A 24938-nucleotide genomic window follows, 5' to 3' on the forward strand; every position below is an offset into this window, starting at 1 on the left:
AAAAAGTTAAAAAATAGAACTATCATATGATCCAGCAATTCCATCGTTTGCTATATCCAAAGAAAATGAAAATAGGATATCAGACATCTGCATTCCCATGTTTATTGAAATAATGTTATAATAACCAAGATATAATGTCACTGTAACTAAGATTTGAAAACAACCTAAATGTCCATCAAAAAAATGAATGGATAAAAAAGATGTGGCATATATATATATATATATATATATATAAAATGGAATATTATTCTTCATGCATGAGAAAGAAGGAAAATCTGCTATTTACAACATGGTTGGGTCTTGAAGGCTAAATGGAAATAACATCATTCAGGAAAAGACAAATACTGTATGATGTCACTAATATGTGGAAACTAAAAAAGCTGAACTCTCAGAAACTCTCTAGAATGGTAGTTACCAGGAGCTGGGAGGTGGGGCAATTGGGAAGATAATGATCAAAGTATACAAAATTGCAAATAGAAGACCAATGAGTTCTGGAGATCCAATGCACAGCATAGGATTGTAGTCAGCAATACTGTATTATACATTTCAATGTGTGTAAGAGACTAGAACTTTTATGTTCTCACCATAAAAAAATGATAATCATGTGAAAGAATAGAGGTGTTAGCTAATGCTACAGTGGCAACTGTATTACAATATATAAATGTGTCAAATCAACACATTGTATACCATAAACTTACACAATTTACATGCCAATTATAATTCAAAACTATATATGAGCAAAATACAGACAGTATAAAAATTAAAAATGATAAGATTCAGTTTATCAGGCAATATTAATATATTTATTGCAGGAAGTATTATATCAAACAAAAATAAAAATACAGTGAGTACATATGTTTAAAGCATACATCTTATACTCTTTGTATTCTGAAAAATATGAATATAAATTAAGACACTAGAACATTTGAAATAATTGAAAATGTAAAACAAAAAAAAGAAGAAACAATTGAAAATGTATTTGGCCACACAGAAAACCTTTTTTTTTTTTTAATGTTTAGTGATTTTTATTTTGAGGGAGAGAGACAGAGAGTAAAATCTGGGGAGGAGAGAGAGAAAGAGGGAGGGACAGAATCCCAAGCAGGCTCTGTACTGTCAGCGCAGAACCCAAAGTGGGGCTCCATCTCACAAACCACGAGATCATGATCTGAGCCAAAATCGAGTCAGAGGTTCAACTGACTGAGTCACCCAAGCGCCCTATCGCCACTCAGAAAACTGTAATAAACATAGGAGTGTAGAGATACCATAAGATAATCTAATAATAATTTGATAACATTAGGCATGAATTGAAGGAATGTTCTATAGTGGTTGTAAATAAAAACTGGACAGTTAGCCTAGACTTGTGGCAGAAAACTTGGAAAGTTACTTATCTTCTCTTTACCTCAGTTTAATTATCATAATGTTAGGTTAATAATAGTCTCTACAGTTTAGGGTTCTTTTGAGGATCAAATGATTCATCATGTATAAAACACTTAAAATCATTATTGGCATCTATGGGGCGCCTGGGTGGCGCAGTCGGTTAAGCGTCCGACTTCAGCCAGGTCACGATCTCGCGGTCCTTGGGTTCGAGCCCCGCGTCGGGCTCTGGGCTGATGGCTCAGAGCCTGGAGCCTGTTTCCGATTCTGTGTCTCCCTCTCTCTCTGCCCCTCCCCCGTTCATGCTCTCTCTCTGTCCCAAAAAAATAAATAAACGTTAAAAAAAAAAAAAAAAAAAAATCATTATTGGCATCTGTATATGCTAAATATATAATAGCCCACAAAATTAAGAAACATACACTTATTTAATACTTGATTTAAAATAAAATTAAAACTTAAATGATATTATTAACTCAAAAATATTAAAGAGAACACTTAAAAACAGTAGATGTGAAACAGCTGTATCTTTTTTTTAAATTTTTTTAAACATTTATTTATTATTGAGAGACAGAGAGACACAGAGCGGGAGCAGGGTAGGGGTAGAGAGAGGGGGAGACACAGAATCCGAAGCAGGCTCCAAGCTCCGAGCTGTCAGCACAGAGCACAATGAGGGGCTCGAACTCACAAACTGCAAGATCATGACCTGAGCCGAAGTCATTGGCCCAACCAACTGAGCCACCCAAGGGGCCCCATCAGCTGTATCTTTAAAAAAAAAAAAAAAAAAATAGAGTATTACATGTTATTTTTCACAACAAAAATAAATGAACTAATTTTCAATTTTTAGAAATTAAATGTTAAGGAATTAAAATAGAAAATAAGAGAAATTTTTGTTTGGAGTAGACCAAAATTTCTGCTGATAGGAAATAGTTGTAAAAGGGTACATTTTATAAACATGGTAAATGTTTGCCACAGCCATCTCTGAGAGTGGGGGATATTTTTCGATAGTTGGCAGAATGCTGCTTGCCACTGTAAAGTATTTCAGTTGAGGATGGAAAATAATGACAATGATACCACCAAGAAAAATAGTAATGCAGTTTTCTCCAGTGTCAGTCAGTGAAGGCAGAACTCATTTATTTGATTTGGGGATTGACAGCTGTTGTGTCTCTAAGGCTCATAAGTAGAAGCATCTGAGGGCATTAAAGAGTGTGAAGAAATTTCTTAACAGGTTTCTGGATAGGAGGCAAGGGAGTGAAGCCAGGAGAGTAATGAGAGAATAAAAAAATAAATTGTGCAACTCTGGAGATTATGTTGAGGTATCAGAACATAATCTTGTTGGAAGAGAAACAAGATTGGAAAAGGAAAGAGACTGGCGTGCTTGAGAGAGGTGTGGAGATTGTAATCTTTCAGACTGCACCCATGTATATCCAATCCCACATGCTAGTTTTACAACGCTAGCTTGATATTCCTCCATTAGGAGATGACGGTTCTATTTCTCCTTCCCTTGAAACCAACGAACACTTTGTAATGCCTGGACCGATAGCACGCAGTGGAAGTGATGCTGCATAAACTCAGAAACTCACAAAAGGTATTAATGGCTTCCATTTGGCTTTCTCTTGAGACATACCCTGTGGGAGCCCTGAACTGACACATAGGAAGCTCAGCTATCACGAAGTTACCATGCTGGAGTGACCACGTGGAGAAACTGCATAAAGACAGAGACTTGTCCAAGGAGTCCAGCTGTTCAAGGCTCGCCAGTTCAGGTGCCAGATAAGTGATGAAGATGCTTTCGAGTTTTTCCTTCTGAAAAAGCTTTGACTACAAACTGAGGAAAATCCTGAGCCAGAACCACACAGCCAAGCCTCGCCCAAATTCCAGACCCACAGAAACAGTGATTATTAAACGAATAAATTAATTAAACAATGATTAAAGAAATAATTACTGTTTAAAGACACTGATTTGGGGATAATTTTTACATTGCATAGATAAAACAAAACAGATGAATTGGAAAGGTGGAGAACAAAAAAGCAAAGTAGGAGAAAATGGGGAGAAATAAAAGAGGAAAATAATACTCTGCAGGAAAAGCCAATTGAATGACCATTAAAAGGAAAATTTGTTCTGAGCATCTCAGTGACGAAAAGCTCAGATTACATGGACAGCTTCAGGTTCAGTTACCATTTATCTCAGGCTCTATTTGTAGTAATTCGCCTATTAGGAAAATATGAGTTGGAAGTGAGCTCTACTTCAACAGAGGAGTTGAATTTATTTAGAAATTTATAATAGGATGGAACGAATAAAAGCTGTTGGAAACGATTTTATGATAATTCCATTAAGTTGACTAAGTCCTTTCCAGGATGAATTAAAGGGAAGTAAACATATGATAATCTGTTTAAAACCTACTAACAGTTCCAGTGAAGCAGCAGACAGATATGGAATACAGAGCAATAGCATCACAGCAGGGGAAGAGAAAGCTAATTCAGGTGGGTGCTTCCAGTTTAGAGACAGAAGCTAGAGGAAACAGCCAGAATTATATTATAGATGTGACTCAAACACTCATTTCATTTTTATTTGCCGTCAGCAAAAGTGTTTAAGATGTAGAATAAACATCATCTAATATCTCCAATCTCTCTCTTGATCACACATCCCTCTCCAGATCCTTCTCTGATTCTCTGCTTCTCTTTATAGGAAATTTCCTTGAAAGAGGAAATACCTACTATTATCAGATTTTTTCCTGCTTCTCTTTTATCCTGAATGCACCCCGTCTAGGTGTTGGTTCCCCAAATCCCACAAATACTTCTCTCATTATCATCACCAGTAATCTCCACATTGCTAAATCAATACTCTGTCCTAATTTTACTGAAACTGTTAGTAGTGGATTACTCCTTTACCACATTTATCTTTGGCTTCAGGGAAGCCCTGTTCTCATGGATTTCCTTTCACTTAATTCACCATTTCTTCCTACTTCCTCATCATCTTCCCAGCCTCACAGTTCGGTGTTCCTAGGGCATAAACCTAGCCTCCCACATAGGCTTCACACTTTCATTTTGATTCCCCATAGGCTATTATCCACCCCGCAGCAGTTGGGATCCTTTTCAACACAGAAAATCAACTCAATACATTCCAACAACTCCTTATTTTATTCAAGTAAAAAAAAAAATCTAAGTTCATACAGTAAGCCTACAAAGTCCCACCATCTGTCTGACCCCATGTCCTATCACTTTCCCCCTTGCTCACTCTGCCCCAGCTACAGTAACCTAATAGCTGATTTGTGAACATACCAAGCCCTTACCTATCTCCCTCTGATTGAAATGTCTCTCCACTTTTTCTGCTGTGGGTCTTGTCCTTTCACTTACTTATCCTATATAAAGTAGTGATTCTCCCTACAACTCTGGCATTTTGTATCTCCTTTCTCCTGCTTTTTCTTCTTAGATTTACAGGTACCTGGTGTAGATGTACTTATTATTTTGTTTTTGTGTTTGTTTGCATTTGTATTCCCCAACTAGAAAATAAGCACCTTGAAGGCAAGATCTATGTCTATTTGCCTGTCTATAAAAACAGGAGCTGTGTTTAGAATGTAGTATGTGTAAAAGAAATATTTGTTGAATAAATAGAAGAATATTAGACTAAGTAAAGTTTAAATTTTTTTTTACATTTTTATTTATTTTTGAGAGAGAGATTGAGAGAGAGACAGAGCACAGTGGGGGAGGGGCAGAGAGAGGGAGACACAGAATCCGAAACAGTTTCCAGGCTCCAAGCTGTCAGCACAGAGCCTGATGCGGGGCTCAAACCCACGAACCATGAGATCATGCCCTGAGCAGAAGTCAGTTGCTTAACCAACTGAGCCACCCAGGCACCCCTAAATAAAGTTTAAATAATCAACTACTACATAGTCATCAATTGACAGTCTTGATATTTACATATGGACATGGAGAGTTGTTCATGGTGCATTGTTTTTTGTGTTTTTTTTTTTTTAATTTTTTTTTTTTTTTGAGAGAGACAGAGACAGAGTACAAGTGGGGGACGGAGACAGAGAGGGAGAAACAGAATCTGAAGCAGGCTAAGGCTCGGAGCTGTCAGCACAGAGCCCCACATGGGGCTCAAACTCATGAACGGTGAGATCATGATCAGAGCTGAAGTTGGTCGCTTAACCAACTGAACCACCCAGGCACCCCCATGGTGCATTGTTAATGGAACAAACCAAATTGTAGAACACTATGCAGCATATAATCTTAACATTTATATGGTGTATATTTATATTTATGTCTGAAAAAATTTAATGTTTATTTATTTTGAGAGAGAGAGCAAGAGTGAGAGCGAGCATGGGCAGGGGAGGGGCAGAGAGAGAGAGGGAGAAAGAGAATCCCAAGAAGTTTCCACACTGTCTGTGCAAAGCCTAATGTGGGGCTCCATCCCATGAACCGTGAGATCACGACCCTAGCTGAAGTCAGATGCTTAACTTATTGAGCAATCCATGTGCCCCTATGCCTGAAAAATTTTTGAAAGTTATACATCAAATCTCAACATCATTTATCTCTGAGAATTAAATTATACATTATTTTTATTTCTTACTTAGAGTTTTCTATATTTTCTGAATTTTTACCAATAATTGTAGGTTACTTGTATAATTACCAAAGACAACTGAGTAGTTTCCACATGAAAAAAAAAGGCATTACATGGAAAGCATTTATTTTATATGCTATCATATCATTTGAGTTATTTTTCTATTTTAAAATTTAGGGTTTGAAAAGCTTGATTTAAAAAACATGCATTAAGGGGCGCCTGGGTGGCTCAGTCGCTTAAGTGGCTGACTTTGGCTCAGGTCATGATCTCACGGTCCGTGAGTTCTAGCCCCGCATCGGGCTCTGTGCTGACAGCTCAGAGCCTGGAGCCTGCTTCAGATTCTGTGTCTCCCTCTCTCTGACCCTCCCCTGTTCATGCTCTGTCTCTCCCTGTCTCAAAAATAAATAAATGTTTAAAAATAAATAAATAAATAAATAAATAAATAAATAAATAAAATATTAAAAAATAAAAACCATACATTAATACTTTAAATCCAAGATGTGAATGTAGAGTTTTAGTGGAAATAGCTGAAAATTTTAAATAGATACTTTAACCACCTTTTTAATATTACTTCATTCTATAACTTATTAATATTTCTGTGCTATCTATGCTTAAAAAGTGACATATAGGGCACATATGGATGTATGTACATATGTAAAAAGATCTAAGAAATATAACCAATATAACCAAATATTTGCATTAGTTATCCATAGGTGGTAAAATCATTGATTTTTTTCCTTGACATTTGCAATCAGAAAAAACAGGTGCTATTAACATTTTTTGTACAAATGTACATACAAATATAACAATGATACCTTAAGAATAATAAATAAATATAAGTAAAACAGAAACAAAATACACCAAATCAGTGAACGTCTCTTGGTGACCTAAATATAGATGTTTTTATTTGTTGCTTTCAAATACTAAACATAAGTACTAAATATTTCACAGTGGGGAAAAAAATTGCCTTGAGAAGGAAAAGAAGGTAATTTAAACAATATAAGTCTGTTTCCAGTAGACTGTTAATAACATAATAAAAATAATATGTCCCTATATATTATTATGAGACATCTCTCCCATGAGATGTCCATAGCCTGTCTTCAATTTCCCTAGGAGAATGAGTCTTAGAAAAACTGTCCAGTCTATATTTCAGCAAAAAGCATCCATCCACTACCGTAATCATTCATGTCTCTGGAGGACAATGACTGCACTGTGGATGAACTCATTTCAAAAGCCACCGTATCCTATAATAAAAGGAAGAACTATATTAAATTTAAATCTGAATATATGGTGCTTTGAGGTGATCTGGTAACAAGTGGTCCCCTTTCCACTTAATAAATTTGCCAAATCAGAAGGCACATAATATCTTTCCACCATGAAGATCAGAATGTACAACAGGCTCTAATATTAACATGAACTGGAAGCAGAGAGCAGATATGAAGGTAGGAAAAGAAAATTTAAAGAAATTAAGGATATTTTCAACAGTTGGCCTTGATTATGTTTTTAAAGGTCACAAATTCCTGAAAATCAGACCCAACTAATAGAAGTTATGGAACAGTTCAAAGCCAGCTACAGAACTACTGTGTTCATATAGTAATATTAGCTGCTGTATAAGCAAAACTTTCCATGTCATACATGTGACTCTTACGATTAGCCCAATTATATGTGAACTTTTAGGATAAAATTTTAAAATTATTTGTGTCAAAATCAATAAAACCCAAGCATAGAGAAATGTCCAATTTTAGCTGAAAAAGCTAGCACTGTGACCAGATTGGGCTGTTATGATTATATAGATTAATTTACCCAAAGAAAGCAAAAATATGGCATATACCTCATTTTTACAAACTACAATATCTGGGGACTATCCTAACCTGATGCCATTAAATATTCATGTAATATAGAATTAATTATAGAACGAATCCCCTTAATCCAAACCTTTCATCTACTCACTTTCCCTGATTGGCATGCCTACGTGAAGTAAATATCCTGACTATGAGTGGAGCTTCTTTCTGTGAATAAATAAATTGGCAATATGATTAATGATTCTATGATATTTTTTCATGTTAGTGGACTCTTTTTTTTTTTAATTTTTTTTTCAACGTTTTTTATTTATTTTTGGGACAGAGAGAAACAGAGCATGAACGGGGGAGGGGCAGAGAGAGAGGGAGACACAGAATCGGAAACAGGCTCCAGGCTCGGAGCCATCAGCCCAGAGCCCGACGCGGGGCTCGAACTCACGGACCGCGAGATCGTGACCTGGCTGAAGTCGGAAGCCCAACCGACTGCGCCACCCAGGCGCCCCTCATGTTAGTGGACTCTTAAAAGCTGAATCCATTCTTGATCCTATTAGATTGAGAGCCAGACCTTGTACAGCAAGAATTCCCCAAGACAGTGCTGTCTTGTAGAGCCGTTTTGATCCTCCTGGAGACAGCCAACTTATCTTCCTCAGGGACACATAGACTACAGGAACTGTTCCTTCCTTCTAATGTTTAACTTCTTCAGTTGATAGAATTATATTTATAGAGCATCTAACTGTGAGACAAGTGCCTCAGTAAGTGACTCATCCTGTACTTTTCCTTCTCCCCATCCCCTCCGCCATCTCAAACGGTCACCAAATCCTGTAAATTTCAAATCCTTCATATATGTTGGATCTACCATTTCTTCTCCATTGTCACTACTTTTTAGATTGTTACCATTTCCCTTCTGAACTACTGAAATAGCCTCACAACCGGTAATTATCCTTGTTCCAAACCATCCTCCGTAACATTTCTCAAGCAATTTTTAAAAAGGCCAAATCGGTTGCTTCCTGTTTAAAATTCACCAACAGTCTCCGTTTTCTTTTTGAATATCCTCTAGTCTCCTTGCAGACTATAATCTGGCCACTTATCTTTTCCTCTTCAGCCACCATGAGTTTCAAAGATAATAGTCCATCTGAAGTCCCCCAAACATACCTCAGGCGATGGGGAGACTACTCATCTTGAGGCTGCTGGAGACATTCCTCAGGGTGTCTCTGTGCTGTTTCTCAGTTTCTTTTCCCAATCCTGGTTGCCCTGTCCCCTGACTCATGGCCAACTCCTATCAGTTTGTTCATAGGAAACCAGTAGGCAGTTTGTGCTGAGATGATTAAGTATGCCATCATGTTGACTTAATTTTTCTTTTTGGTGAGGATCTCCAGTAAAAGACAATATGAATCTCTTATTACCTCCCAAAGTACTGTCTACTGTCTTCCTTTATTACCAAGTGTCTTAGAGCCTTATTTATAGGCTTTATAATCAAGGAAGTCATCACCAGAAATATATATTCTTTTCAGAGTTGTGAATTTTAGGTTGACTCTAAATCTAAGGCTGATCAGATTTTCTCCCTTCCAGATACGAGCATCTTACAAAATATTAAGTGGACAAATATAGAAACAATGCAGGACTGCTTGAGGGGAAGTCAAATACCATTAGACAGAAAGTTCCAAAAATAACGTCTTCTAATAAACGTAATATATAGATGTTTCACTGATGTATTATGTTTTTATTTTTTCAACAATTTTTCTTTCTTTTTTATATGTATTTTAGCTAATCTGTGAAACTAGGGACCATTCCTTATTTTTGGTTTTGCACAGCGCTTTGGATATAGTAGGCTTTCAGTAAATGTTGAATAGAAATCCTTGTATCTTTTGTCCAGTGACAACGTGCAAGGTCTAGAGTATTTCATTTAACTGTTATAAGAATGGATTCTTTATGTGAAAAAAAATGAATAATAAATGAGATCGATGAATTTTGAATAGGAGTTCTGGAATCTTTTGATGTCTCAGTGGCAGCTGTGGATGGTGATAGCAAAGGCCAATTAACAGAGCTTGGGGCTTCCAACCTGAAGTTCAAATAGAGCACCTCTACTTTTGTCTATTTCATTTATTTATTGATAGCATTTAGTTTAAAACATAGGACACATTTTAAAATCTCACACCCATTACCATTGTAATCTACTGAAAGTGATGATTTTATCATTTCCTCTCACCTACAAAATGTTCTGATTCAATAGCCAGTTTCCAAGCAATTAATGGATTTGAAAGTACTGAGGATTTTTGTTGTTGTTGTTTTGTTTTTAACATTTAAGGTTTATTAATCTGGGGTGTCTATAAATTTGCCAAGGGCAAAGCTGTATTCTATTTTTACTAACCTCTAATTCATACTCAGTACGTCCTGTGTTGTCTTTATCACCAGTAGAAAATTATAAATTTTTTTAATATGACACTGCATTAGTAGAAAATACCTCAAATGAGCATTTGTGGTCATCAATACACTGAAATGACAGTATTATCAGACCTCTCTGGATTTTGGTATGTACTCTGGTAATAAAGCATATATATATATATATTACTTTCTCACAAATTTGTTTTAAAAAATATTTTGGTGACTATATTTCAGTATGATTGATTTCTTTTATAATTACTTTAAAACAAAATTTGTGCCCTTAAAAGTATTCTAAGGAGAGAGTTCTATGGAGAAGGGGGACCAATAACCGAAAGAAATGCTAAAAAGCATTGCTTTAGACAGTGCCACAGCTCATTATTATTATGGGATTAGCAGGTATGTTGGCACAGAGGCTTTCCACGCCTGGAAGCGCTAGACCTCAGCAGCTGTACCTGTTTGGCCAAGATTAGCGTCATTCACTATGTGCCTTAACATTCAACTTATGTGGAGCACAGCATTCTGGAAGATCATAACCAAATCAGCCTCGAACAAGAAACCGTGCTTTGGTATTCTTATCGTTTGTTCTGTTCGTTTATTTTTCTTGTGATAACTTTGCATTAATTCAGAATTTCGATGCTTTACTGAGATTTCTGTTCCTGCCTGGGGCTGTTCACTTGCTTTTCTAATACCATGACTTTCCTTGGTGATGCATCCCTTTCCTACCATGAGTTTGTGTGGTTAGAATAGGCCAGTCCCACCTACATGCACGATGCTGGGCACCAAATGGGATCGGTTCCACTTGGTGACATTGATGGACACGGGGACGCAATGAACTGATGTGACACAACTGTGGAATTTTACTATGGAAAGAGTACACTTCCTGCTCTGGCTTCAAAGACAGAAGAATGCAAGCCAAGCGCTTGAAGCTCCTCTTCCCTCCTAGGAGAAAGAAGCTGCCTGAGAATAGAGTGGACACAGAAGATAACAAATAAGAGACAGGAAAGGAAACCCTCAGGCCCCCAAACAAGGTTAAAACATTCCTGAAGTCAATTCTACCCCTGGGTTCTTCAACACTGGGAGCCTGTTAAGGAGGTCATTGAGAGGACGTGACCTCCGTTTGACCTGAGAGCTGAACTAGGTGGTAGGAGGCTCCTCACTCCTCCCTGTCCTTGGAATGCGGGTTACAATCACCACTCCTGCCCTGGGAGCCATTTCAAGGATACAGCTCTCAGAGAGGACTGTGCTATTGAGATCCTCGGACTGTAGACATGACTGAACCCAGGTAAGGCCTTTATGTAAACTTGTAAGATTCTGGCAGGCAATGGGGAGCCTACTCATCTTGAGGCTGCTGGAGACAAACCTCATGTGTAAGTTCCCTTGCTTATTAAACCCGCCGCCTACAAATCTGTAGTGTCCCTCCCTCTTTCTTGGGCTCTCCTTGCCATCCCTGTCCAGGGGAAGTTTGTGAACCAACAGAATCACCGAATCTCTCTCTAGCTTTAGCCATTTTTAGTTGGCTTATATCAAAAAGAACAATGATCTCTGTAAAGTTTATAATAAAAATTTAGTAACTTGGTGTCTTTAAAAGGAAATGATTGAATAATTTTATGACATCATTCTTTTGTTAGATAAGTCACCGAGGATAGTATAACTGGCCTTGTTTGATCTTTGGGATATAACCCCCTACACGTACTTGATGTATACAGCAACCATTTTACCAAGGAGTAAATAAATATAAACAACTTCCAATAAGATCTCATTTACCTACATTTATAGAGAAAAATAGTGTTATAATTTCAGTTTGTTGAACTCCCAAATCTTTTTTTTTTTTTCATTATGCATTCTGAAACCAAAATATGTTATAAATTCTCTCTAGTGTAAAATAAATGTGGACAATTGGACTCAACTATTTTTCCTCTGTGGACAAAATGCTTCTGTCTCATCTCAAGATACTAGCTTCTTCACACCTGCATTTTCTTAATTTCTTGCTGACACAGCATTGTGTATGTCCAAGCATCCATTACAGAAAGATCTCAGATGTTTTAAAAGTGGAAGCCTCAGGAGGCCCCAATGGACATGATGTGCTCTAGGTTCTTGTGAACAAGAACACGTTGTAGATACAGGATCATTCTAATCCATCTGGGCTGCTATAACGAAATACAACAGTCTGGTCACCATAAACCACAGAAATTTATTTTTCACAGTTCTGGAGACTAGAAGTCCAACACCAATGCGTGGTCACATTCTCACAAAGGCCCTCTTCCCAGTTCATAGCTGGTGACTTCCTGCTGTGTCCTCCCTGGTGGAAGGAGCAAGGGATCCCTCTGGAGCCTCATTCACGATGGTTCCACCCTGACAACTTAAGCACCTCCTCAAGACTCTACCTATAAATGTAATCATTTTGAGGGTTAGAATGTCCACGTGTAAATTTGTAGGGAGACATAAATATTCAGACCACAGCAATGCCTCTTACTGAAGCTGGGAGAAACACAGTTGTCAAGTGACTACAAGTGGCTTACCTTTCCAGTGGAGCAGGGAATTTTTGCATCGCTGCAAGGAGTCATTTCTTACACTGATACTGTGTCGGGGGACTTTGGGGAACAGCAGCTGAAACACTACAACCTTAAAGCATACTGGAGCATGTGGCACATGTAGAGAACATGTCTTGTTTGGGAAGATGAGGCACACCAGTTTGATTCTAGTGGAACCTGAATTCCCTATACATTTGCCTGGGCTGCTTATCACCTTTCTCCTTTTCCACATTCTCAGATGACCTAAACTTGCTGTCATGAGGTTAATTAATGAAGTGGAAACTGAGGATACTCCAGTGTGTAGGAAACCTGGGGGTTATAGTTGAGAGGCTTTTACACGATTTACTATTCTACTGGAAGGAAAAAAAAAAAAAAAAAACCTTTCTCATGAATGTGCTGAGCATGTATCATTTCTTAGCATCTGGCTTGTGGGTTTTTCTTGGAAGCATAATAGCCGAGATTAGTATGCTCAGAAGAAAATAATTGAATTTGGACATAATTAGGAAAGTTCACAGCTCAGGAAAGATTGGGGAGGAAATGGTGACAAAGGAAGCTGACTTGACTCAGTAATGCTTTCGGGAAGCAAGGGCAGAAGCTGAAGCCTTATCTGCACAGTTACTGTTAAGAAGGTGGCTGCAGTTAACACGTCTGCCTTTCTTGCAGGTGAATAACTCCAGGTTGTCCAGCATGATAGTCTTCATTTTCCTTGGTAAGTGAATCATGCTTCTAGTTTACCTGGATCCATAGCACTGTTTCTTCATGAACTGAATGCCATCTTATCTGACTTGACTGTTGATTAAACTAATGGGCTTGTAATAGGAAGTCTCAATTTTCAGTGTATACTTTAACACGGTTTCTTACTTTCTCAAAATTGTACACTTACTCATTTATAACTCTGTAGAAAATGCACAATGCAGGGATTGCATTCATCTCTCAGATTGTTTGCATTTTATTATATGGGATAATCCAGTTACCTAGGATTTATGGAATTCACATAGATAGTAGAGCCTTTGAGAAATGAAACCTTCCAGTATCTATTTACAAGTTATAAGATGGCAAATTTCAAATTTATCTATTTTTCTTTGAAATTAAATTAAATGAGATTAACTTAAAGCATTCAATTCCCCGAATTTTAAAGTGTTAATATTTACTAAAAAGGATTCATTTCATAGAATAAAACAACTTAACATCCCATCAAATGCTTCACATTTTAGTTAGCTTCTGTTAGCTACAGGAAAGGTTTGTAATAATCCCTCTTGTGTTGGATAGTGTGAAGGTATCATAAAATGCTGGTGGAAAAGAATTCATTTATACTTAAAGTAGAATCCACGAAGATCTACTTGCTGTAGGTGTCATCGGACAAGCTACTGTATTTTTCTTCAGAATTTAGTAGAATCTATAAAATGAACTCAGGAAAAGAAACAGTTGTGATTATAGCTGAATATTATTCCATTCATTAAAACAGAGCCAGTATTTTTTTGTTTACACTAATAGATATTAATGAATAAAAACATAATTGTGGGCAAGAAAACAAAGAAGGTTATTCTAAATATGTTGAACATGAATCAAAAAAATTAAGGGGAGAAAGAATGGAATATTTTATGTATTTTCAGTTTTTCTTTAGTTTTAGTAATAGTTATTTCCTATGTCAAAATTTTGCTCTTGGATTTATTTTAACACTATTTGCTTATTTCCATTCATGATTATAAAGAAAACTCTGGCAAATTTTAATTTTGTAGATAAGACAGCAGTATAACAGAACACATAAAACATGTTACAACCTCATTATGGCTCCAGTTGAAAAAGCAAGGATCGCCTCTTGTTTTCAAGTTTCTGTTCTAAATTAATTTTGAGACTAGGAAGTGAATGATTTCTAACATTGTTAGGGTCGAAGCTGTACTATCTGATAGGCTTAACCTGTATTTCCCATAGTTCATTCTTAAGAATACTTGTCTAACATCACCTAAATAGGTCTAAAGGTGCGGGAAAGTTCTATCGCCAGAGGAACGTGGGGCATGGTAAATTTTTAAAATAGAACATGTCATATCATAATAAGACTTAAGAGGGTAATATTATGTGCAACATTTTTCATATTGTTACTTTAAAACAGAACTTGTTTTTCATTGAACATTTCAAGAGAATCCTTGAAAACTCCTGGATTAAATACATGGCCACAAGTTATAGTAAGGAATGACTAAGATTTTGGCAAGTTAAAGTTATTTTCATTCTTGTGGGCCAGATCACTGAGATGGTTTTCCAGTAGATTTAGTATTTCATCCTACTAGAGGGTGTGGAAAATCGTATAAAGTAAACAATCAAGTGGAACTTAAAATTTTAAATATGGAAGAAAATGAAACAGATTTGAGAAACATAACATGTAGAATTAATTAACCATCATTAGACAGAGGTACTGGTAAGGTTTTGATGATATATTCAGGATACCATCATCTATAAGTTTCCTGAAGGAGCTATTTACAAGATTCAATGATCAATGTCAAATAAAATTCCAGTTTCTTACTTTCCTTTTTTTTTATGTTTATTTATTTTTGAGAGAGAGAGAGAGAGAATGAGAGAGAGAACATGAGTAGAAGAGGGGCAGTGAGTGAGGGAGACACAGAATCTGAAGAAAGTTCCAGGCTCTTAGCTATCAGCACAGAGCTCGATGCAGACCTCGAACCCACAAACTCTGAGATCACGACCTGAGCTGAAATCAGTTGCTCAATCAACTGAGCCACTGAGTCGCCCCATAGAATTCCACTTTCTTATGAGTAGAGTCTGACATAAAATATTTCAGGGTCTTTGGCAAGCTGGATTCAAACAAGTAACTTTGGGCCAGAACCGAAGGAGCTCTCTTTCTCTTTCTCATTGGTTAAATGAGCTTAACAATGAACACATGACAAAACAGAAGGCTGATTTGTCAATTTTCACTCCAGCCCTCAACAAGAAAAATGTGACTGAGCCACACCCTTGGGCCTAATCTCCAAATGCAGTGACCCAGCAAGTAGTACATATGATCCATCCAATGAGTTGTCTTGGATTCTCCTTAGGAGAAGAGGTTTGAAAAGAGGTAAGATAAAGAAAAGATTTTAGGCTTTACTTGAAGCCCATAACTCTGCATTGTCACAGGCAATTCATAATTAGCATCATCTTTTTAAAAATTCAATTAATTTGACTCTAAGACCTACTTTGAGATCTCCTGATTATAATTAATATATTGTTTCTGTAACTCGATTGCTCTTCCCATATTTTTCTATGGATTGATCCAGCAAGTGTCGCTTGGCATGCTTGCAGAATCAATTCAAATAATTTATACATTATACTAAATTAGCATCACTATGTTTTTGATATTTTTAGAAAACTTACTGGAAACTTCTCCTCTACCCAACATAACTTGTAAATATCTGGAAGGTATTATTTTTATTATAGTATTATAGTATTACTTATTTATAACTTCTTTTTTTTTAAGTTTATTTATTTTCAGAGAGAGAGAGACAGCATGAGTGGGGGAGGAGCAGAGAGAGAGGGAGAGGGAGAATCCCAAGGAGGTTCCATGCTGTCAGCACAGAGTCCAATGAAAGGATTCATTTCATGAACTGCAAAATCAAGACCAGAGCTGAGATCAAGAGTCAGATGCTTAGGGGCGCCTGGGTGGCGCAGTCGGTTAAGCGTCCGGCTTCAGCCAGGTCACGATCTCACGGTCCGTGAGTTCGAGCCCCGCGTCAGGCTCTGGGCTGATGGCTCGGAGCCTGGAGCCTATTTCCGATTCTGTGTCTCCCTCTCTCTCTGTCCCTCCCCCGTTCATGCTCTGTCTCTCTCTGTCCCAAGAATAAATAAAAACGTTGAAAAAAAAAATTTAAGAGTCAGATGCTTAAGCGACTGAGCCACCCAGGTGCCCCTATAATTCATTCTTAAATAACTATTCAAGTTAGTGTAAGTCAACATACATACATAATGTCTCATTGTGTTTGATGATGAGGATACAATTATGAATTACCTCCAATGTCTGCCTAGTAGGACCCTAGAACCCCATGGTGGAGACAATCATATAAATACACATTTTCATTACAGAGCAGTAAAGCTATGCTTGGGGAAATCCCAGTATTCTAGTGAAACAAATAAGAGGTGTTAAATTAATTTGGATATAGGAAGAGGGTACTGAATTCAGGGAAGGATTCCATAAAATAGGTAATTATTGTGTTGAGTGTTAGAGGACAAAAAAAAAGACAGAAAGAAAGAAAGACAGAAAGACAGAAAGAAAGAAAGAAGAAAGAAAGAAAGAAAGTAAGAGAAAGAAAGAAAAGACAGAAAGAAGGAAAGAAGGAAAGAAAGAAAGAAAGCAAGCAAGCAAGCAAGCAAGAAAGAAAGAAAGAAAGAAAAGTTTCTAGGAGATAAAAAGGAGTGGCTACTAGTGAGGGTACAGTAAACACTCAGAGGTACAAGACAGCATGGAGCATCTGGGAAACTATACATGCTCAAAAATGTCTAGATTGCATATGATAAGGAATATAAGAACGATCCTATGAGGAACCATCCAAAGGTCGAAGCAGAGAAATGGCAGGATCAGGATGGTACAGTAGGCAGGTTAGGGGGTATAAAGAACCTATGTGAGTAAGATGAAACTGGAGGCAAATTGGCTAATTGATGGGTTGGTCAAATATTCAAAATAAGAGTCAAGGAACTATGCACAAATGGATATAAAAGAGTGAAGTCGAGGATAAAAAAGGAGTCTGTGATGAATCAGTGGTTTCTAGTGTTGGGTGCCCATGAGAACAGTGAAATTGATGAAGCAGGGCTGTCCACCAGGGAGTGATGATGATAAAAATACACTGTAGTCTTAAAATGTATCTGGAACACTTTGGTTGAGATAACAACAAATATAACTGGAATACTGAAAAATAATGGGATTGAATTATGCTTTAGAGAATCATCAATCTAGAGGTTTTAGTTAAAACCATTAAAGTACATGGAATTGTACATAGAGAATGTGTAAAATGAGAATAGGAAACATCTGAGGATAGACATTAAGGTAAAAATACAGTTCAACAGGAAAAGACAAAGATCCTGGGAAGAGGCCTATGGTCAGAAAATATCAAATGAATAAGTATCAAGAGAACTAGAAGAGCTGGTTGCCAAAGGAAGAGAGAGTTTTAAGAACAAAATAGCAACAAAACGTGCAATGATAAAAGTAGGCAAGATGAAGTGTTAAAACTATTAAGGTTGATGTCATGGAGATGATTAGGACAGTTCAGAGAGCAGTTTCAATAGAGCAATAGTCTTAAAAATATAAATTGAGGAATAAATATGCACCAAATATGCACTCATCTAGACTCTTCATTTAAGAATGTTATAAGGGAGAAATACAGATCTGTAGTTAGGGGGGAGGTTAAGATCCATTCCAATCTTGTAATGATCTTATCAGATTATATTTTCCATAACACTGTTGTTTATCACCAGTAACTTAGTTTTGAGGTAAATAACTGTCATACTGTAATATTGCAAACACGTTCTTGTTGTTTTTGTTCTGTTCTTATTGTTATTTCAGCTATGGTGCTATGCTTGGAAAATGAATCCACTTCCCAAACCATTGATTGCACATATTTAAGAGAGCAATGCCTAAGTGATACAAATGGATGTAAACTTGCATGGAGAAAGATGGAAGATTCATGTAATGTTTCAGGTAAAATACATTATTTAATTTTTTAAGTTTATTTATGTATTTATTTTTGAGAGAGAAAAAGAGAGAGAGAGGGAGGAGGGCACAGAACGAGAGGGAGAGAGAGTGAGAATTCCAAGCAGGCTCTGCACTATCAGCACAGAGCCTGATGCAGGACTCAAACCCATGAACCATGAGATCTTGACCAGAGCTGAAGTTGGACGTTTAACCAACTGAACCACCCAAGTGCCTCAATAAAATACATTATTTAAAATACACACAAATGATTTATTTTTACTGAGGTAAAAATAGGATTTGATATTTCTTTCACTGACCTGGGAACTAAGTTAGCTTTGCTCCAAACACTTTTTTCAAACTTAATATTCAAGTGATTTACCTTCAATTGCTTATTAGCGAATGTAGTAACAAGAACTCAAGAGCCTTAATGCCCTGCGGGGAGGTTTATGCAAGATTTCAGGGTTTGTTTTACTTATCTCACCATGTACAATGTTATAATTATATGCATGCTTGTCAGAAGTATGGCAAAAATTTTTCAAATGTGTTTTTGCTTACATATTAGTATGTCAGTAATAAAATAGGAAAAAAACATTTGTGATGATCAAGAGCATTGTTATTTATTTGTATGTGTATCATACACATATTTATGTTCTTGCAACAGACATGCTATCTTCCATTCCATCTGTGTCGAGAAAAATTTAAAAAACATTTTTATTTTTAACATGTCCTACATTCCAAACATTTGAGCAGAGTCCCGAGGGTTAGAGAATATGAAGATTAGAGTTACTGTTACTTGTTTAAAAGAAAAAGAAAACATACGGAATATATCAATTCGTTGAATAAATATTGTATGGACCGTTATAGTAGGACTCCATTCACTAAAAATAGATAAACTGATTATATAGTGAGACATTATCTTAGTACTATTATCAAAAACGTTTCAAAATATTGTATTCTCATATAATTTATCATCTTGTATATTGGGTGTTATAATACTATAAAAACCTCATAAACTTTCTGGAATATTCAGTAAGAAAAATTGAAAAGGGAAAATAACAATAGATTCTTCCATGACGTACTTTCTCTATTTTGCGCAGTGTGGCATCTGTACTGCTCATGACTCTTGCCTATCTGTGTGCATCCTCTACTTCCCAAAAGACGTAAGGGGAAGTAAGTTGGGTTTAAGAGGCAGCAGCCTATAGTTCTGATGGCCACCATTTACAATCTCCACCATCGGAAGTCCTCCCCATCCCCACAACCTCAAGGAATTATATAGGATGTAGAGGAAAAGAGAATGATTTCCTTCTCCATCCTGCTCTTGAAGGCAGTAAGTCCATAGTCCAAAGTAAGTTATAGCTGCCTAACCCAACATTCTTATTACAAGTCAGGAAAAGAATTTTAAAAGCCTAATTTGCTCTAAGTAATACAGTAATTTTAAGATGAGAATAGAAGACAGTGACAAAAAAATCTGTTATTTGTTTTGATGATGAAATTCCTTGTTACATTTTATAAAGCAATTTAAAATACTGCATTCAGTGTGTCATGAATTATAACACGTACTTCAGTATACAAATAGCAAGTCATTTTCAGTGAATTGCAGTAATATTTGCATAATTATCTCATTCATGAAGCTGAAATAGAAATATTCTCAAATACATAAATGAAATGAACTCAAGTAATTTTATTCAAAAAAATGATTAAAAGAAAATTGTTGGGTGGATGAATAGGACTTTGTAAATTAAAGCAGAAGAGGAAATATTGATAATTGTGAAAGACTCATTATTCAATAATATTTATTGAGTGCTTACAAAGTGTTAGGACCACTTCATTTCTCATGATGAATTTTGAGCCACTTGCATGTCTCTTATTATAATCTTAGAATGACATATACACTAGAAGATTATGACAAATAGTTAATAAAAATAGCTAAACTGACAAAATAGTGAAGATTATGGATCATTCTGGTCACCTCATATAAGGACAACCTTGATTATTATAGAAGAGTAAAAACTGATATTCTAAGTGGGGACAAAGTCATTTTAAAATACAGCAAGCTTTAATCCATTTTGGAAAGTAAACATTGAGGGAAAGATAGTAAAAATAGATTTTGTGCTTAAAAAGTCACTTACGTGGACATCTTGCAGCATCCCCAGGAAATCTTATTATAATAAGCCATTACTCAGGTTAATACGTTAAAAGCATTTGGGGTAGGGTGATACTTAGATTAATATCAGGAGTATTACATGTTTGTTAAAACCCAGGTAACCCCTGCAAGATGAAGGATTCATCAAACTGTAACCTGAGCATCCAGTCCTTGGTGGAAAACAATTTCCAGTTTGAAGATTGTCTCTGCACTGGTAACCTCCATTGCACTATTAACAAATTGCTTGGGAAAAAATGCATCAATGAATCAGGTAATAATATGTGGTTATATGAAATATTACAGTCATAAAAAAGAAAAGTACAGTTTCAAGATTAACCACATCTATGTAATTGGATTAATTCTCTCTCTCTCTCTTTCTCTCTCTTTCTCTCTCTTTCTCTCTCTTTTATTGGTAACTTGAACAGTTTTTTTGTGTAATACAAAGTTCTGTGAGTCATAGATCTCAGTAAGTGCCTAACGTATTTCTGTAATTGTTAACCACTATTTCAAGCTTCATCCAATCATAATTAATTAGCATTATATAGTCACTCTCTCAGTTCATATTTTTGTGAGGCTCACTATGGCTTTGCCCAAGACCTAAGTGATAGAAGACAAGTAAGGTATCATTTCTGTTGTTAAAGAACTCAGTTTCCTGAGAAAGTCCAAAATATAACCACTTGTCTGGAATTCTACTTGCCTCTGGATGGGAGCATTTAATCATTTATGCATTTATTTAGAGCTACTCAAGGTGCCGGGCTGACACTGAAGTAGTGGTACTCAAAGTAGTCTGCATGTGTCCTTGAGGATTCATAAAGATTTTCAAAGGGATATGGAGAATGAAATAGTTCTAAAACAATCAGTTTCTGGATCCTCAATGTTCTTGCATACTCTCTCTGAAAAGTGGACAGCTTGGGATTGCAGCTGTTATCATGGGGTTCTTGCCTCTTCTTTCATAATCAGCCTTCTCCCATTTTATAAGAAATAGGTTTACCTCTCATTTATCATGAATGGTCCCATTATCCCACCTCTCAAAACACTTATGGTGAGCAAACTGGCCAATTTTCTGTTCCATGCTTTTGCTTTTTCCAGAGTTTCACATAAATGGAATTAGGTAACCTTTTGGAATTAGGGAAACTTGAACCTGCCTGATTTTTTTTTTAATTTAACATCATGGATTTGAGGTTCACTAGTAGTTTTTGAACAAGTTTGTTCTCTGTTTTGAGTAGTATTCCATTGTATGGTTATCCATTCACCACTGAAAGTGGTTTGCATTGTTTCCAGATTTTTAGAGATTATAAATAAAGCTGCTATAAATATTCACATACAAGACTCCTACAAACATAAGTTTTTATTTCTCCATATTCTTGTTGGGCTATACGGTAATGTTTATGTTCAACTGTATGATAAGCTTTCATACAATATTCTAAATTTAATTTAACCATCGATGTATAAAAGTTCCACTTGCTCCACATCCTCAGTAGCACTTGATTTTGTTATTTGCTTTTATTTTGAGGCCATTCCAATATATATGTGGTAGTGTCACATTGTGGTTTTAATTTGCACTTAAATAATGTTGAACATATTTTCATGTGCTTAGGTGTCCTCTTTATACATTATTTGGTAAAGCATCTCTTTAAAATTTTGCCCTTTTTTAATTTGAGTTTTGCCTTTTTTATTGGGTTTTAAGAGTTTTTCCTCTGTGTTGAATAGGGCTTATCAGGATATGTGTTCTGTAAATGATATTTCCCTGTCTATATCTTTTATTGCTTTAAGCGTATATTTCAAAAGCAGAAGTTTGTTGTTTTTTAAAGTTTAACAATATCCAGCTTATCATTTTTTTTCTTTTATAAATAATACCTTTGCTGTTGAACCTAAGAAATCTTTATCCAACCCCAAATCACAAAGATATTCTTATATGATCTAGACATTAAGTACTTTAGGTTTTGCATTCAGGCTTATGATACACTGTAAGTTAATTTTTGTTTGTGGTGCAAACCATGGGTCAGATTCATTTATTTATTTTTTTTCTGTTTGGATATCCAGTTGTTCTACCACATTTGATAAAGGGACTACAGTTTCACCTTTCTCCAAAATCCTTTGGGCTATATATTAGTGTCTCAATTTCTAGATTGTTCTATCTTGTTCCAGCTGCCTATATTTCTGTACTTTTGCCAATACTTTCCTCTTAGCAATATTTTTTAGTTTTCAGTGTGTACTTCATACACTCTTTAAGATTTACATAAATATGCTTCACTTTTTTGATGCTGTTGTAAATGGTAACTTTTTAATATTTTAATTTCTAATCAATTATGGCTAATATATCAAAATTATATATATATGGTATATATAAGGCATATATATATACCATATATACATATATCTTATATATACACCATATATTTACATGTATCATATATATATACCATATATATACATATATCGTATATATATATACCATATATCTTATATATATATACCATATATATACATATATCTTATATATACCACGTGTGTGTGTGTGTGTGTGTGTGTGTGTGTGTGTGTGTGTATATATACACACACACACACCTTATAGCCTGTAACTTGCTCAGCTCAGTTATTACTTCTAGTATCTTTTATTTTGTAGAATCTATAGGATTGTCTACATAGACTTAAATATTTATATCTGCAAATAGAGAGTTTTATTTCTTTCTTTCCAACCTGTAGGCCTTTATTTCTTTTCCTTGCTCTATTGTTCTGAGTAGGACCTGCAGGATAATGTTAAATAGTATTTCTCGGAGTGGCCATCCTTGCCTTTTTACCTGTCTTGGGAGAAATGCATTTAGTTTTGCACCATTAAGAATGGTTTTTGCAGGGGTGCCTGGGTGGTTCAGTCAGTTAAGTGACCAACTTCAACTCAGGTCATGATCTCACAATTCGTGGGTTCCAGCCCCTTATCAGGCTCTGTGCAGACATCTCAGAGCCTGGACCCTGGTTTGGATTCTGTGTCTCCCTCTCTCTCTCTGCCCCTCCCCAACTTGTGCTCTCTTTCTCTAAAAAATAAAATAAACATAAAAAAATGTTTTTTAAATAAAAAAAATGGATTTTGCAGTAAGTTCTTTGCAGGTTCCTCCTCCCTTTATCAGGCAGAGAAAATTCCTTCCTATATCTGGTTTGCTTAGAGATTTTATCATGAATAGATTTGCAAGTGATTTTCTGCCTCTTTTGCAATGATCATGGTTTATATTTTTAGGTTTTTTTTAATATGATGAATTATTTGTTGATTCTTAGTGTTGGTTCTAACCCTTCATTCTGAGGATATATACTATTCAGTTATGCAGTATTTATTCATTTTATATGTTGCTAGATTGAATTTGCTACTATTTTGTTGAGGGTTTTTAATCTATGTTCCTGAGGGACATTGGAATGTTGTCCTGACAGCATATTTGTCTGATTTTGTTGTCTAGATAATACTGTTTTTAATTTTAATTTTTATATTTTTTGAAAATGTTTAGAGAGAGTGTGTGTGAGCTGGGAAGGGGAAGAGAGAGAAAGAGACGTAGACAGTGAATCCAAAGCAGGCTCCAAGCTGTCAGCAGATAGCCTGACTTGGGGCTTGAACTCACGACGAACTCATGAACTGTGAGATCATGACTTGAGCAGAAATTAAAAGTCGGGCGCTAAACTGACTGAGCCACCCAGGTGCCCCTGGATAATGCTGTTTTTAAAAATGATTTCGGAAGTATTTCATCCTCTTTTTTATTCTAAAAGAGTATACAAAGAAGTAGTAGTATTTCTTCCTTAAATTTAAGGAATTAATTTAATTCAATTTAATTAATTTAATTCACTAGTGAAGATATCTGAGCAATTCTTCATTGGAAGATTTAAAAATGTTCAGCGTGTTTGTCATAGAACTGTTTACTTATTTCTTGGTGAGTTTGGTAGTTTGTGTCTTTCAGTGAACTTTTCTGTTTGTTGGATTTATGTTGAATTTTTATTTTTAGGGTTTCCATTTTACCTTTTTTCCGTATCTCTCTGCTAAGTTGTTCCTAATATTCTCAAATTGTCCTTTAAATATCTATAGGATTTATAGTAATGTCCTTTCGTTCATTCAGATGGTGGTAATTTGTGTCTTCCTCTCTTTGTCTCTCCCTGTCTCTCAGTTTTGCTCTTTATTATTTTTTGTTGCTGTTGTGTTTGACTTGACTTGAAGTTGCTCTTCATTTTCTGGTTTCTTAAGATAAAGGCTTATATCACTGATTTGATATTTTTTTCCTTCCTCCTATAAGCATTTCATTATATAAATGTCCAAGTGCTGTTTTAGTTATATTCACAAATTTTAGTATGCTATGTTTTCATTTTTATTCAATTCAAAATGGTTTCTCATTTCCCTTGTGACTTTCTCTTTGATTCATGGTTTATTTTACAATACCATTGTTGAACTTCCAAATATTTGAGGATTTCCCAGATACCTTTGTTATTTACTTTAGTTCAATTCTTAA

The 24938-nt window shown here is 35.8% G+C and overlaps 2 protein-coding genes across 4 annotated transcripts in view; one reads left to right on the top strand and one right to left on the bottom strand.

The window, feature by feature from the left end:
* Window positions 1-1976: 1976 nt before the first annotated feature.
* The window catches only part of HMGCLL1 (3-hydroxy-3-methylglutaryl-CoA lyase like 1), a 296847-nt gene continuing 273885 nt past the window's right edge, over window positions 1977-24938 (bottom strand). Inside the window, exon 8 of the mRNA XM_086707097.1 lies at window positions 1977-2136. Within this exon, the coding sequence (XP_086563223.1) occupies window positions 2089-2136 (48 nt within the window). The 3' untranslated portion in view covers window positions 1977-2088. The remainder of the gene's footprint in view (window positions 2137-24938) is intronic.
* Window positions 13082-24938, top strand: part of GFRAL (GDNF family receptor alpha like) — a 61154-nt gene continuing 49297 nt past the window's right edge. The window contains exons 1-4 of one of the 3 annotated variants that reach the window (XM_086707092.1): window positions 13084-13352; window positions 15577-15710; window positions 18186-18320; window positions 20576-20728. In XM_086707092.1, coding sequence (XP_086563218.1) covers window positions 18188-18320; window positions 20576-20728 — 286 coding nt within the window. In that variant the 5' untranslated portion in view covers window positions 13084-13352; window positions 15577-15710; window positions 18186-18187. Of the gene's footprint in view, window positions 13353-15576; window positions 15711-18185; window positions 18321-20575; window positions 20729-24938 lie in introns of all 3 variants that reach the window. The other 2 variants (XM_086707093.1, XM_086707091.1) reach the window with 2 other exon arrangements.

The sequence above is a fragment of the Puma concolor genome, chromosome B2, assembly GCF_028749965.1.
Source record: "Puma concolor isolate L17-30 chromosome B2, mPumCon1.1.hap2, whole genome shotgun sequence".
Classification (NCBI taxonomy): Eukaryota; Metazoa; Chordata; class Mammalia; order Carnivora; family Felidae; genus Puma; species Puma concolor.